At 40.3% G+C, this 16,757-nt stretch overlaps 1 protein-coding gene across 4 annotated transcripts in view; it reads left to right on the top strand.

The window, feature by feature from the left end:
- Window positions 1–16,757, top strand: part of PCCA (propionyl-CoA carboxylase subunit alpha) — a 465,712-nt gene that overhangs the window by 225,813 nt on the left and 223,142 nt on the right. For all 4 annotated transcript variants that reach the window (XR_003094961.1, XR_003094962.1, XM_025208618.1 and 1 more), the window contains exon 16: window positions 6,885–6,995. Coding sequence is in view for 2 of the 4 variants with exons in the window: in XM_025208618.1 (XP_025064403.1) it covers window positions 6,885–6,995 (111 nt within the window). In the remaining 2 variants the exon portion in view is untranslated. The remainder of the gene's footprint in view (window positions 1–6,884; window positions 6,996–16,757) is intronic.

Below are 16,757 nucleotides of genomic sequence, written 5' to 3'. Positions count from 1 at the left end.
AGAAGGCAATGGCCTTCATTAGTGCTGGCTACAAGTTCAGGCACTTAAGGATTCTTTGTTTCTTTTATTCTCTCGTCCTCGGATCAGGTGAGAGGACAGCATGAGCTGCAAAGGACTGTGACAGCATTATGGTATGCAGTTCAGAAGGGGTTGTGAGTGGGTACAGTAAAGAACAGAAGCAGAGATGATAGAAGCACAGAAAATTCAAAGAATAGAAAACCTTTGGAAGAGGGAAAGAAGGAAGGTGATGGGAGAAAGAGGAGAACAACCTGTTGCAGGAGAGATGAAAGGATAAAAAAAAAAATCAGAACTGTACCAGTGGGAACAGTGTAGGAACTGCAGTACACTGCATTGCACTAATGGGAACACAAATATTGTTTTTTCTCAGCATGCCTTTTTATTCTTAGTTGTTTGTTTTACATGGGAAAGAATAAAAGAATGATGAAAGATGGGGTGGCTGATGAGAGGGAGAGAGAAGTAGGGCTATTCTTTTTCCTTCTTTTGTAGTTGATACATCTTAATCTTCTACTCTCAATTAATTTTCAACTTCGAACATTTGCAAATGTTAGTTAGCCAATGCCAGAAATAAAGAAATTCATAATATTAAGGGCAAAATACAGACAGTCAAAAGGCCCAAGGCTGAATTGATTCAGTCTTTGCAGGTTAAACTGCACAGAATAAATTGAAACAGAAGTGAATAGACATTTACCTTTGATTCAGGAAACGCAGCTACATGCCTGCAGTGGCTCAAACCAGAAGGCAGGGGTGCTAGAGTACAGCTCTCTAGCTGTCTGTTCACTTCCTCTTTCTGCTGCCCCTGAGGTCTCTGGGATTTGCAGTCCAGAGTTACAACAGCAGGACTCTGCAGGGTTGCTCATCATTTCTTCTTTCTGCTTCCTGGTGCCTCTGGGTTTTGTAGTCCACAGTTGCATCCAGCAGTAATTTTGAATGGGGGGAAGGGGTGCTCAGCCCCCCTCCCTGACCCCAGCCCCCAACTGGGATTTACCGGAGGGGGACAGCCTCCCTCCCCTTTGTAGACTGGGCGGCATCCCCAGCCCCACAACCTCATTGTCAGCCGTCACTGCTCCAGCTAGGGAGCAAAAAGGTGAGGCCAACCCTGCCCTCTGGAGCAGACAGCCCAGTCCAGCCCAGGGCTGAAAAGCATGCTGAGGGACTGTGATTTAACTTGAACCAGGAAGGGGTCTGGGACAGAAGTTTCATAAACTGGTTTGACCCAAATCAGTTAAGTCTGATACTACATTCAATCAGGTTTATCTTAAACCAGTTTCAACCATTTTGAAACTGGTTTATGTGTAACTTCTGTCCCTAGCCAAGAAGTTCATATGTACACTTATTAAAATATTTGGTTTTAAGTTGAAATAATGTTTTCTTATGTTACTATATATTCATTTTCTTTTCTGTGTGCTAATGTATTAAGGGGGTAAGCACAAATGTGATACTTATAGGCTTTATATTTTTGTTGCTATATTTTGTGCAACCCCTACTGGCATCAGTGGAGTAGTGCTCCTGAGTGAAGATTTTATGTGAATCCTTGTGCACCCATGATACATTAAAAAAAAAAAGATTTTTTCCTTTTCCTTTGCTGCTCTTTCAACTTTGCATAGATAGCTCATTCTGAAGTGTGTGGAATCTACATATGAGCTTCCAGTGACAGAATTTGGCACTAGGCTATTATATTCTCAATATCTGTTTTGGGAATTTTTTTAAGACGGTGTTTTCAACAGCTATGAAGTCTTGGGAGTTACTGTAGTTTTATGTTGGGTGTGACTGAACAGAATTTGGCGTATTATAGCTAAATCTTTAAATGATGATATTATCAGGAATAGCAACTCAGTGCTGAATTCAGTGCTTCAGTTTTTTTCCTCATGTTGAAATGAAATGGATTACATATTAAACTTCATTACATGTAAAGTACAGTACTAGAGAATTTGTTCAAAATAGCAATGCTAAATTATTTTCTGTCAATTTAAATTCTGAATAAAAATGAATGTTAGGTTTTAGCAATCAATAACTATGCAAATAACATTCTTTCCATTCCACTTAACACAATTAAAATTCTCAGCAAGTTAAATATATTGAATTGTTTATCTGTGGAGAGGCATGTAGGACTCCAATTAAGTTTACATGGATAAATGCAGATTTGTGTTTGCGAATGTCAAGCTGACAGAAGCTTACTACTGCAAAAGGGCTAATCAACACTGAATATGTTTAGTGTCAGTAAATATTTATAGAGAAAATCTTGCTTGTGGAACGCTAAGGCATAAAACCCATTTTTTTCCCCTGATTTTTAGTGATTAAGTACTGTGATTTGTATATCACCCTATCCATAGACCTTCTGTAAATTTTTATTTTATATAAAATTAAATATTAGCTTGATCTTCCTGGTGTTTTGGAGAAGGAGAAATATAAGCTACATTGCAGTTTTTTAATCAGTTGTAAAAAAAACTGTGATGAAGTTAGCAATATTTTTTATTTGGGTCTGTGAACGGAATCCGTAGAGCCTGAAATAGGACCAAGCACAATGCAGACAAGTAGGCTGTATGAAAACTGCATGATGGAATCAGCAGTGGATATTGGATCTTCTTTTCTCATGCCGGGGCCTCCTCAAAACAGAGATTACTAATCAAACTGTGCTGAATGCTGTTGTAGTTACGCAATGTGCACAAATGTTCAGTGGGGAGTAGGTTCAATAGGTTCAGACCACAAAATTAATTGGACCCAAGTGATACGTTTTCTTAGCTCATTGTAAGTTAAAAGCTAGAATTTCTGACTTTTTATGAGTCTTTTCTTGAAGAATATTGTATTAAAATTGAAATCTTTGTTGAATAAAGACCTCAGTGTCCATTGTAAGGCAGAACTTTAGTTTTCATTAATATTGTGTGGATAATCTGATGGAAAAAAAGGAATAAGGAATGGGAAGAAATGATCTATTTTACACTTATTTCACTAATGTATTTTATGATTCAGAGGGAGGAACAACGTTGAAATTGCAGTTCTTGCTTGTACTGGCAATTGTTAACAGTGTGAAAGAGGTAGAAATTTAAAAAGGTGTTTATGAAGGATACAAAATGACACCTCATTTAGTGACTTTTTCTCTCATATTCTTTTTATAATCCAAAAAAAAAAAAAAAAAATGTGATGATTTTGTCCTGGGTTGATTGCAAAGCTAGTTGAAAACAAAAACAATCCCCCCACCCCCACAAAACCCTACTGAAGCCCAGATATAATAGAGTACAGTTTAGATTCTAACTTTGCCTGAAATAAGTAATGCCTGTTGGCCTCTGTTTGATCCTATGAATGTGTGGGGCTAATGTCTGGCCAGTGTTTTGGAAGCAGCAGGTAGTCAGGAGCAAGCTGCTCTAGGGGTCCACATTTCTGTAGCCTGGCAGTTATTCACACACAGATGGGGACCTTATGAACTTTGGCAGAGGTCATGCTAAATTGCAAATCTAAAACTTCTAGACTTCTGAAAGCTTAGGGTGACACGTTATTATTTTTTTACGTGTGCAATTAGAACATTGTTGAAGTTATAAACTCATTTTTAGTAGATGATTAGCCATGCATTCACTGTTTAAACAAGTTATCTTGGGGACAGATGAAGGCAATCTTTCATAATACTTTAAATCAAAACTATTGCATATTAAAACATTGATTTACATATGTAGATCACACTTGTTAGATTGCTGCCCAAACACCTCAGTTTGTTTGCTTCTATTGAGCTTATAAAAGGATTTTAAAATCTGAAAGCACTGCAGAAACCTCTGATTTTTGAGATGCACGTGGTTTGGAATGAATTAAGATATTCATAATCATTTTTGATTTCAAGTCTTTTGGGGTAATCAATTGAGATACCAATATCTCTGTCATCTGTCATCAGCCATCATCTCACCAGAGATCTTATAGCAGCTTTGGAAAGAAAAAATGTGAGATGATCTGGTTTCACATTGTAATGTATTACATTATGCATTCAGTCAAAGCTAGAGAACACTGAAGAGCTACTCCTTTGAGTTCTAATTACAATCCTGAAGCTGCACTTAAAAAGATGAAAATCTGTCATACTTTAACTTATTGTATTTTCTATTCAAATGGGAAAATTGGTGGGGGGAGCAGGGAAGTTGGTATATTTAGACTTGGATCCCTGCTCTATAATATCCAGGATACAGATCATACTTGTCTGCAAGCTGCTTTCTTGTAGCTATTATAATGTTCCTTTGTTTTTTACTAAATTTGTTCAGTGGAGACATGTGAAACAAAATGAATGTTTTATGAATGTAAATATCCAAGGAGCTTAGATGTCTTAGTCAACAGGTGGTATAGAGGCTGATCTTTTAATCAAATGGTCAATGTGTCATTACTGAACTAGTTGAGTTCAGTGTGCTGGTTAATGGCTCATGAACTACTTTATAAAGCTACAGCAACATGTTTCAATGACGTCAAAATCTGATTCCATGTGTTGAAAGTGGTTTCAGTATTGGCCACACAGAGAGCCAGAAAATTCACACCAGCAGCAGGCTGTAAGAGGAAAAGGGTTTTAAAGCTGTTTGAACTGGGTCATGCATAAGATAACAAGAATGTTACTCATGCTTCTAAACAGGAGAAATACAAAGGGAAAAGAAATAGTACACTGAAAAAGTCTCCCTCATTTACTGTACCTTTGGTTTCCTTGTGGCTATATCTCCATTTCAGAAAGAAAATGTAAATAGTTAGATTTACAGTTGCAGTTTGACTATGCAAGCTAGTAGAATGCAGGTGATATAGCAAGTTTTTATTTTCATTATTTAAAATTATGTTTATGAGTAGGATCAATTAAGCAACTTCTTCTATGAAATACCTTAGTTTAACGTGGTGCGTTGTTTTCTAGCCATTTCTATATTGTGCTGGCAGTACCTCTTCAAATCTCTTGTTAAAGTTTTCTCCAAATTGAAGAATTGAGATGTATATTTCTGATAGAAGTAAGCTCCTTACCAGACACTCTTAAATTATCCTTTTTGGAGATGATATATCTGTGATACCCTTAAGGTGATTTAAAAAAAAATCTTTATACCAAGTAGCAGTTGTATTCAAATTCAGAGATAAAGGCATTATATTCTTTGCTACCTCATTTCCCCTTTCTTTTTCTGTGTTCCTTTATTATACTCAACCTTGCAGTCAAACTGCAGAGACTGAACACTGTCATACTGTTTATGTAAATCAATGGTTATCTAATTATAACCCTTTTAATTATAAACATTTCTGGCCAGCGTTGTTTAGTGCAAGTTTGCTCAGAGGTATTGCCTCCATCATAAGTTATGGTTATGAGAAGGCATTTTGATTTAAATGCAGAAAAACAAATTAATTAGGTTGCTTACTGTATTCACTTGATTCTAAGACGAGGTCTCCCTCATTTAACATATGGGAAAAACCCCTTGTTTTAGAAATAAGTGGCGGGGGGGAGGTGGCTGCTGTGGCTTGGGCTTCAGCCCCTACCTGGCGTTGGGGCCATAGCTATAGCTGCTGCTTGCCCCTGCAACCTCTGGACTCTGCTCTCTTCCCCTATCTCCCCACCACACAGCCTCTGCTCCCAGACCTGCCTCTCTCCCTCCCCTCCCTCCCCCCTTGCTTTTGCTACTTGCAGGCAGGCTATGTCCATGCTGCAGCTCGGGCACTGAGCATGGCCCCACATCAGGCAGCCTGCATGGCTGCTACATGAGTTGGGCTCGGGCAATGCTCACTGCCCCAGGCTACGAAGGGAATGGAGCCTGTGGGTGCAGAGGAAGGGTAAGGGGGAAGAATTGGGAAGCAGAGGCTATGGCGGGCGGGAGAGGGGGGAGCAACAGATGGAGGCATAGGGAAGGCAGGGAGCAGAGGCAGGGGGAGGAGCAAGAGTGGGAGCAGATATGGAGGGGGAAGTGGGTCTTGAGGCTGCAGGCAGGCCAGCAGGGAGAAGAGGTGGCAGGGGGCTACCTGACTTCTTCACATTACTTGCCCCACCCCCCCACTGCCTTCCCTCCCTGCAGTGGTTGGGGGGGGGGGGATGAATTAAAGACTCCAATAATTAGATTCTATACCTGCAAAATTATAATGAATTTATGAATTTCCCATGGGGTTGTCTTAGATTTGAATAAATCCAGTAGCTCTTCCTTCCTTTTCTTGGTGGTTGATTCCTTTGGTTGCATTGGGATTTACAGCATGATGATAGGGCTTTCAGCTATACTTAACCTATAAAGACCTATTTAGCAGTCCTTTATGTGGAGAATTCTTTTGCTCAGGTCTATTTTTTTGCAGCTCGCACCCAGTCTGGGTGGCATATCAACCACACAGTTTGCAGCTTTGCCATTGTGTGCCATTCTGCTATATAGCTATACTTTATGGGTCATACCAGCACCATGCACCAATTACTTGTTTTTATACCCACAATGCCACATAATGCAAAATATAAACATTAAAACTTGATTAGAGATTTGGCCAGGCAGAGTTGTGTAAAAGTGTATGAAATATAAATGTAAGTTTAAATGTTTTTTGTTAAGCTCGATCATTTTTTTTTTTTTAATGAATTACAATTGACAAAGTGATATAGAGACACATATGACTTTTTTTTTCTTTTAAGTACTATAATTATACAACCTTCACAAAAATATATTTAAAGTGGATGTAGATTTAATTAGAAAATGACATATAATTATGTCATGAGTGGACTAGGAACGTCACTTAAGGTGTCTCTCTAGGTCTATGGACACCAAATTTGTTGACTGGAATTTAGAGGGAGGTGGGCGGGTGTGTGTGTGTTTTGTGGGCTGTAGGGCTGCTTATTTCATTTTGTTTTATGGCTTTCCCAGTGTTGTTTGGGAATGACATTCATCTGATTTGACTCGTTTTATTTTTAGGTGTGACTCATAATATTGCTTTGCTGCGAGAAGTGATAATCCATCCATGCTTTGTTCAGGGCGATATCAGCACTAAATTTCTTCCAGAAGTCTATCCTGATGGCTTTAAAGGTTTGTCTTCCCTTGAAATATTTTTTACATTTTGGAAGATGATTTTCATGACTAATTTCTTGTCTTCTGGGGTGAATTGTTCTCTAATATATCTTTCATATTTTAGATTATGTATTTATTTGCAGACTGTTTGAAGTTTTTAATAACAGGTTGTTGAATTGAAATAGTTGTTTTCTTTGAACTTCAAGAAGACTAAAATCCTACACTTCTAGCTACAAATGGACTCTAAAGGGGATGAAGATGGAGGATTCTCTGTGGCTGTAGGGGACAGGACTAGGAGCAGTGGCTGTAGGAGAGGAAATTTAGGAAGGTTGCAGATTAGGAAGAACTTTCTCACTATGAGGGTGTTAAGTACTGGAATAAACTACCTAGAGAGATGTGGCATCTCCATCCCTGTAAGTTCTCAAGAGCATGTTAGACAATTGCCTGGGATCATTTAGTCACTGTTTTGGAGCTGGGGGATGGACTTAGATGACCCAATGAGGTCCCTTCCAGTCCTGTTTTCCTATGATCTTATTTTTATGGTTGTCTTAGATGTTAGGTGTGATGAATAAGCTAAATGATAAAAAAACAAACATATACAAAAGATAAAAGCCATTATACTAAATTCACACAATGACCAATGTAGTGAAAGAGATTAAAATAAGAATCACTGAGTACATCTACATGAGATGTTTACTGACCAGAGCTGCCTAATTAGCTCTGCAGTAAAATCTCAGTGTCTACACATGCAACCCTATTAGACTGCGGGAGACTAATTAACTCTGCTGCAGGTTAGTACTTGTACATACAAATACTAACCTGTGGTGGCATTCTTTAGTGCACAGCAATGCACATGTAGACACTGACAGGGATGGCTGGGGCACAAGGGCGCTTCAGTGGAGGGGCTGCCTGCCAGCCAACCCTGCACTGGAGCACCCTTGTGCCCCGGCCATCTCCTCTGCAGCACCTTGAGCCAGGTCAGAGCAGCCTGAGCTGGCAGGCTGACTCCTGGGGCCTGCTGCCAGCTGGGGCTGCTCTGACCCAATTCAATGGACTGTGGTCCTGGGTGCCCATGAAGATGTGGTGTCTGGGAGCAGTACATTTAAAACTGGTGGACTCTCCATCTTCTAACTCTGGTTTACGACTAGAAGTCTTTCTGTAAGATATGCAGTAGTTAAACACTAATTATCAGGTTCTATGCAGAAATACTTTGGTGAATTTCTATGTTGTGTGATACACAGGAGCTCAAGCTATAGATGATGTAGTGATGATGCCTTGTAGCCTTGACATCTGTGAAATTATCAGATCTTTTTATGAGGAGGTAATGAAACCTCATAACTTTATTGCATCTCGTTAATTGCATGTGTAGATGCACCCTGTAAGATAGAGGATTCAGGAAAGACAGAACGTGGCAAACTCCTGCCAAGCAGTTGATTAGTTCTGGAAGATTAGAAAACCAGAGTTGCCAATAAATGTGGGAGTTCCCCAGATGTATGGCGGGGCAGCACTGAGTTTGAAAAATGGCTCTTTTAAGCTCTGTAAATATAAATGACCAATAACACATTTAAAACTAAAAGTGTTTAGCAGTTAGCAGGATTTTGAACCTAAGGGGGTTTATACATGTGCTCTGGGAGTGGGGGAGGGGGGAAAGTGCTTTAATTAGAGTGGTTCTGAGAGCCACTCTAAATTAAAGTACCTGGAGTGTCTCTTGTATCAGTGCCCCTGTGCTGAAAAATGGCAGCAAGGGTGTTTTAACTACAGCTCATTTGACGAGCTTTGGTTAAAACATCCCCGCCACTATTTCTCAGAGCAGGGATGCTGATACAGGAGATGCTGGAGTCTGCTGCAGTGTGGTAATTACCATGCTCCAGCAGACTCAATTAATTGAGTCTGCTCACTGTGTTGAAGCAGCCTTGCTGCTCGTGTATAGGCACCCTAAGGGACCAGTAAAATTTGTTATGGAGTAATATAGCAATTGACATCAACTGTAAATACAAGTGGTAGCAATTTATTGCTATGGAAAAAGGCAACTGCAAGCCTGGATGAACTGGGAAGGATGTTTCCAGATGGAATGCAGTTCTGATCACATCTGTTGGAAGAAAGATGAACTCCCGCTGGGACAGGTGCAGAGAAGGGTAGGCAGGATATATGGGGGATTAGAGTGTAGGGACCATGTGTATCACTGTACTACATGAGGAAGTACTGTACAGAGATGTAGAACACTAGCTTTGTGTACACTAGATCCAGGACTGAAGGTAGAATAGATGTAATAATTTGGTGCTGGGCCAATAAGATGTCTTGAGTCTTATAGACCTATCTAGAGGAGGTTGGCTTGTTTTAGCCTAGCAGAATGAAGAGTGAAAGAGGATTGTAAATCCCAGGCTGTGAAAGGGACTGTTGAAGATAAAAGCCAATGTTTTTACAAGAACAGATGGACATATCTCAAAGAAAGGAGATACTGAATTTTATTTGTTTGTATTTTTGTGTGTATTTTAACATATTATGTGTTGTATATATTTAAGACTATATATTAGCTTAACTGCTTTTTTTTTTCCATTTAAAATTCTGAGGAAAAATGTCTGTTTATGGCTAAATTATTTGATCCCCCTCCCCCACTTCCCACACATAAATGGCTAATTTTGTTATAGTACCACAGTCTGAAGTAAAAATATATTACTGTATTAGCAAATTTTTAAGAATAGGAGGATTTTGCTCTAGACACTGATCAAAAGAGACATTGTGATAGTTCACAATAGAAGCTAATGAAAGATACAGATGAGATGATTAGACTTTGTTCCCACAATATAAAAGGCTGTGCTCCCCACACCATCAAATAAACACACATTAACTTTTTTAGAGGTAAATGAAATGTAGGTAGTGTTATAACAAGGATTGCATCATTCAGGTCAAGAATACTTAGGCCCTGTTTCCAGTGCACCTCACAGAAACTTTCAGCCTTAGAAGAAGTTTTTAGGTTGCTTCTGTTGAACTCTCCTCTACGTGACATTCATCAATTTGTAGTTGCTGGATGTAAGGTCAGGCCTGTTTTTAGTTATGTTTCTGTATTTTAAGAAAGAGTAGCATAGCTCAATTGTTAATTTTTCCTTTTATGTGAAGTCTCCAAATTTTACGTAACAGTCATTTGTGACCCATTCAAAAAATAAGACAGCCAAGGACCAGGATAGAATTCCTGGTTGTCTCCCACCTGTGGGCAGTGGTGCCTGTGCCAAAGCCTGTTGACGTCAATGGGAGCCTCTTTAAGGATTAAGTGGGTTTTGGATTGGGCCCTTGCAGCTTGAAAGTGAATGATGAGTCTGTTGATTCAGGGGATGGTTGTTTACGCATCTGTAAAAATAGTTCTATTAATACATAAGGATCTCTGATGGGAACTGTTGAAAACCACAGTGGCTTGTGGGTGGCAGCACAGGAAATGTTGCAAAAGTAAATTAGGATTGGACTGTTCTGCCTAAGTCCTCTATCTTCTTTATTAAACTTTTATATATGATCCTGGGTAAAATTTTGCTAGGAGACGTATTTAAAAAAATAAATGTTAATGTTATACTAACTTAGGGATAGAACCACAGCTTTAAAAATTTATTTGCTAGAGTGGCCTGTTGAATTATGCAGCTACATTAGAATTGGAAAATATCTGGGAGTGTTGCATTCTTAGAACATCTCTGAAACAATAATAATTTTTTTTTTTAAGATTAAGATGGTGGGTAGCTTGGTGGGCTGAATCTGGCATGTGGGCCTGACCCAGTGTGCATAAGGTTGTACAGTTATATTGTGGCCAGGGCCTTAGCTCCTGTGATGTATTGGGCCTCCATCTCCAGCCTTGGCCACACGTGCACTGAATAGGGTGTTGCCGCCCCAGCCCCAGACCTGTACGTGCTAGATTAGGTGCGCTGCCTCAGCCCTAGCTCAAATCAGGCCCCATTGCCCCAGACCTATCACTGGATTGGGCCTACTGCCCCAGTCCTATGAATGCTGGATAGGGCCCACCACCCTAGCCAAGGCCCTTGCCCTATGTGTACTGGATTGGACCTCTTGCCCCAGCCCTGACCCTGCATGTGCTAGATTGGGGCTGTCACCCCAGCCCCTGACATGCCATGGATCTGGTCTGTGGTGCTTGGAAATTTGGAGGTGGGGGAGTGCTGGTGGCATGAATTATCACTTCTCACCACCTTTCAAATTTCCAGAGCTTTGGGGACCCCTACAGGCTGAATCACATGGCTCCGTATGCTAGATCTGCCACGTGGGCCAAGGACTGAGCACACCTGCTAAAATGCTGTTGAACTAATACATTTTAACAAGACAAAGTTTCTGTATGTAATTTATCAAAAAAAGGTCAAAGGACAGATTTTTAAAGGCAAGGTGTCTAAAGATGTAAATGGGTACCTGGGATCTTGTGGAACTGTCCCTGGAAGCCTAACTCCCTTTTGATTTCCATGCCCGAATGCTTTTGAAAAGCATGCTGAGCACTCTTCAAAATATTGGGGCCTTTAAAAATCTGGCCTTTATTTATTCACAAATTTTGAGGGCAGAAGTGATTATCTACTGCCCGACTGGCTGAATAAAACATGATAAGGCTCCCCTGAATTAATTCTTGTTGAACTGGGGTATTATTTTATTTTATTTTATTTTTGGAAAACAAATCTGTTGTTGATGTAAAAAATTAGTGAGCAAGTACAGGACAATCATAGGCAGCCAAACTGATTTGAGCTCTTTGCATCACCTTTGAAGATACATTTTCTAGTCCTTTCATTTTTTTTCCTGTAACTGTTCTCTGAAATATCTTCAGTTTATCAATATCCTCCTTGAATTGTGGCATCACAGCTGGACGCAGCATGCCAGTGACAGTTCCATGTGTTCTAAATAGACAGGTAATATAAAGTCTTACTCACTGTTCCCATTTTTAAGTATTTGACTAGCCCTTTTGGTCACAGAGTTGCACTGTGAACTCATCTTTAGCTGGTTAACTTCCCTGGCCCATAAGTCATCTTTGGAGATGATGTTTCCCAGGATAATCCCTGGTCCTGTAAAATTGGCTTATATGCTTTCTCAGTGCATATCTTTACATTTAGCTTAATTGAAATGTATATTGTTTTGTTATGCTCAATTTTATTGAGTGAACCAAATCACTCCACATCAGTGATAAGGCCAAGGACCAAACCCTTGGGATCTTGCTTGAAAAATGATGTATTGTTATTTACAGCTACATGGTGAGACTTGTTAGCCAGTGTTTAAACCATTGTTTCTCTGTCAAAATGTCATGGAGGACCACATCAAGTGGTTTAAATGGTATGTTACATCAGCACCATTACCTTTAGCAACCAAGCGTTTGACATGACCTTTATTCCTTAAATTCAGGTTGACTGACATTAATTGTTATTCTCCTTTAATTCTTTGTTAAGCGAGTCCAGTATTATTTTGCCTGAGACTGCCATCAGGTTGGCAATCCTAAAATTCTTCGGTCATATCACTTTGCCGTGGTAGATGTTAACTTTTTCCAGTGTTTTCTGGTATTCCAAAACTTGAAAATCAGCCTTGTGATGGATCGGTATGTTTTGGTTTTTTGTTCTGTTTTATTTTTGGGGGGGGAGGGGGGAAGGGTTTGGCCAGCTCTTTTAAGAAGCACTTCAATATCATTTCAACATTATTGACCATTTTCTCTTTTCCATTAGGACTCCTTTTATTCCCAATACATTTAAAAGATCCTCCTCCTTACTGTTCTTAAGTGTATTAGCCATTGCTCTCTCCTTGTCTCCCTTTGTTTTTCTAATCAATTTTATGCAATTTCTACCTTTTAATTTTATATTATTAAATGTTATCACGTTTCTCTGTTTTGAATTTTATTGCTGATTCTCTTTTCTAAACCAGACCAGTGAATCTATGAAGTTAAATCCACAGGTTTCTATTAGAAATAGAGCACTGATGTTTAATAGTGAGGTATGATTAACCTTTGGAACTGGTGGACTCTCCATCTTCCAACTCTGGCTCAGGACTAGAAGTCTTTGTGTAAGATATGCAGTAGTTAAACACAAATGATCAGGCTCTATGCACAGATATTTTGGTGAATTTCTATGGTCTGTGATACACAGGAGCTCAAGCTATGCCTTATAGCCTTGACAGCTGTGAAATTGTCTGATATTTATTATGAGGTAATGAAACCTCAGAACTTTATTTTCAAATAAAAGAAAGAAAATTTAGAAAATGCAGATAAAATTAGAAAAAAGCCCTTAAAATTGCCGATTTTTAGAAAAAGACAAAAAGAACTCCATACAATGAAAAGTACCAAGGCACTCCAGACTCATTAGCCTAACTACTTTTTTTTATGGGTTGTTACCCAACATCCACTTTTTGTGCAGTAATTGAGTATGGTTGTGTTTACACATGAAGGCCAACCTAGATTTATCCCTTTAAAGAAATTGGTTGAAAGGGATAGGAGTAGATTGTTATAGCTGTTGATAGAATTTGTTGTACCTTGAGTTGATAGTGTGTCTAAAGAACACAGTGGTGGATGTGCTGGAAATGTGTATTGTAAGCTTTTTGTTTTAGGAAGAGAGCACAATCATATTTTCTTTAAAGAAATAAAACTGCATGAAATGTCAGCTTAGAAGACCCATTTAAATTACTGCTATTCATAGGTGCTTTCATCTTCTCTATATAGCTACCAGACAAATAGAATGCCTAACATGAAATTGAGATCAAACAGGCTAAAATAAAACTGCTGGTCATTTAGTGGGGTCAGTATTTTAACATTGACAATGAAGATGGAATTGAGTGAGGCACTACACTGGTTCCAGAAGATTTGATCTGAGTTCTTGGCTCTGCCACAGACTCCCTTGATCACCTGGGCAAGTACATCATCACTGTGTGCCTCAGTTTCCCCTTTGTAAGAGATAATGGTGCTCCCTTTCTATGATTCTCTGTCTTGTCCATATTGAATTTATGCTGTTTAAAACTGGCATTATCTTTTATTATATATTTGTACAGTGTCTTTCACCATGAAACCCTGAGCTCTACATACTATTATAATATAAACAACAAATAATTTCAATTAAACAGTACTGTGTTTACTCGTATATAAGAGGGCACTGATTATGAGATAGTTAGTCTGCCCCCCCATCCCCCCATAATTAGATTCTATATATGGAAAATTTATAAATTTGATATAAGTTTCCATGTATAGAATCTAATTATTGGAGGGTTGTCTTGAATTTTCCCCCCTCCCATTGCTACAGTAGGGAAAATACATCTTGGGGTCAAGCAACCTCCTTGCCCTCTTCCCCCCCAACTTCTTTCTCCTGCAGCTCCTTCATCCACTTCCCTACTGTCAGACCCTGTTGTCCAGGGACAGCGCTAGGGTGGAGTCTGGGGGAGCCTATAGCCACCCCAAAATTCAACATAGCCCCTCCACAGCCACCTCTGTCCAAGGCCATTGCTTCCCCACCAGGCTGCTGCTGCTTGCTCCGCTGCTGCTGCTTGCTCCACTCCTGCTGCAGAAGTGTGGTGTTCCTGGCCTGGCCTGTGGGGCCCATGTTTAGATGATGTATAGGAAACTCCCTTCCCCCAATTTTCTGTCTAGTCTGCCTCAGCCCCTCCACCAGGAAGAAGATGGCCCTGCTGCTGTCCCTGAGCACATGGAAGTGAAGGACGAATTTGAAAACACTGACCTTGAAAATTAGCACAGGTACTCCATAAACACACTTTTAACTAGCACTTTGGCACTTACTTGTATATAGAACAAACTATGCATGATTAGTCCAAAGCTAAAAGGCTCATAATTTACCATTTAATTCATTGGGCTGGGCCCTAGCAGAGTTGATATCATTTCAAGCCATGCTCAGCAGTACTGTGTGTGTGTGTGTGTGTGTGTGTGTGTGTGTGTGTGTGTGTGTGTGTGTGTGTGTGTGTGTGTGTGTGTGTGTGTGTGTGTGTACTTCAGATACATCCCACAAAGGATCAATGTGCTAATCAGCCCCTACTCATGACTGGAACCAGGTGTACTTATCATGAATCCTAGGATTCTCCAAAAATGTATATGCAGATGAGGCACATGGCAGCCTGGTTTGGCTTTACCTTATGAAGGGTTGGGGCCAGACTAATCATATGCAACAGGCTGAGAGAAGGACTGACACAGGCAGTTTAAGTCGACTGTTTGGAGGCCTGTTTGGTATTGTTTGCAAGACATTTAAGGCTGGGGAAGATAAATGGGAATCCTAGGATTCTCCAAAAATGTATATGCAGATGAGGCACATGGCAGCCTGGTTTGGCTTTACCTTATGAAGGGTTGGGGCCAGACTAATCATATGCAACAGGCTGAGAGAAGGACTGACACAGGCAGTTTAAGTCGACTGTTTGGAGGCCTGTTTGGTATTGTTTGCAAGACATTTAAGGCTGGTGAAGATAAATGAATAATTGGAAATGGGAAAGAAAGGCACAGCTCAGCTATGGGAATGAAGAGGAAGTTGAAATTGTATTAAATGTAGTAGCTCACCATGACCTGAAAAAGGGTCAGCACTGAGAAGGAATGCACTCAATGGGCACTACCATGTCTTATTCAACTGCATTAATCTGTCCGTATGGTAGGTTCCCATGTGTTTTATAAGGGCCTTTTCCCCTATGTTGATTAAGGGGAAAAAAACCTTGTTTTGTATTTGAGTAAGTACAGTCATGTTGTTTGCATCTGTTTTAATTATGTGCATATGACAATGTAGGGAGATATGGATTACACTAAAAATTGCATTGGAAAATGAATGGCAAAAGATACTGTATTCCTTAGACATACCTAGTGTGTCTAAGGCTAGAAGCAGACTGCTGTGATGCATGGCGGCACAACTGATTCGCTTCACTGGACAAAATACACGTTGCTCTTTGTCCCACTTTTGCTGGTGCAGGACAAGCAGCAATGTGATCTCTTCACTTTCCTTGCAGTCCCAGGCGTGCACTGTGGGTCTGGGGCAGCAAGGAAAAGTGCTTCCACGCTCAGCCAACCGCATGGTGAGTCTGGAGCAGCAGGGGAATGCCGGATGCTCCCTTGCCCAGTACGAGTCCAGGGCTGCGGAAAATGCTAGGTGTTCCCACGCCCAGCCAGACTTGCAGGGCTGGTGGAACAGAGAAACACTTTGCCCTGCTGCCCCAGACCTATGGTGTGAGTATGGAGCAGTGGGGAAAGCTGGCTCAGCAGCGTGAGTGTGGAGCAGTGGGGAAAACCTTTCCCTGCTGCCCCAAACCTGAAGTGTGGATGTAGTGCAGGAGAGAAAGTGGCATGTTCTTCACCGAGCCAGCCCCATGGGCTGGCTGAGCATGGAAAGTGCAACAAGGTACTAAACATCTGAGCCAATAAAGTGGCAGAGTCTACTACTACCTTTTTTTTTTTTTTTTTTTTTTAACCAATGGTTTTTCTGTCATGGCTCAACAAAGGGTATCCACATCGATTTGCTCCCCATTTGTGTGTTGCCCTGTGGGGTCAGCCCAACTCTCAGGATCTCAATATTGCGCTGTTAGACAGGAGGGTGTGACACAATTGCACATATACAAACACACAAATCAATTAGGTGCATACACACACACACTACCAGCTCAGGCACATACACATCCAAACCAGCCTAGTCACATGCATACCTATCACCGATTCAAGCACATACACTATAACCCCAAAAGTTGGACACAGATCACTGATTCGTATATCATGCACAAAATGAGACACACACACACACACACACACACACACACACACACACACACACACACACACACACACACGCACACACCACA

The sequence above is a fragment of the Alligator sinensis genome, unplaced genomic scaffold (assembly GCF_000455745.1).
Source record: "Alligator sinensis unplaced genomic scaffold, ASM45574v1 scaffold744_1, whole genome shotgun sequence".
Classification (NCBI taxonomy): Eukaryota; Metazoa; Chordata; order Crocodylia; family Alligatoridae; genus Alligator; species Alligator sinensis.
The sequence above is the reverse complement of the archived record's forward strand: the minus strand, read 5'-3'. Positions and strand labels throughout refer to the sequence as shown.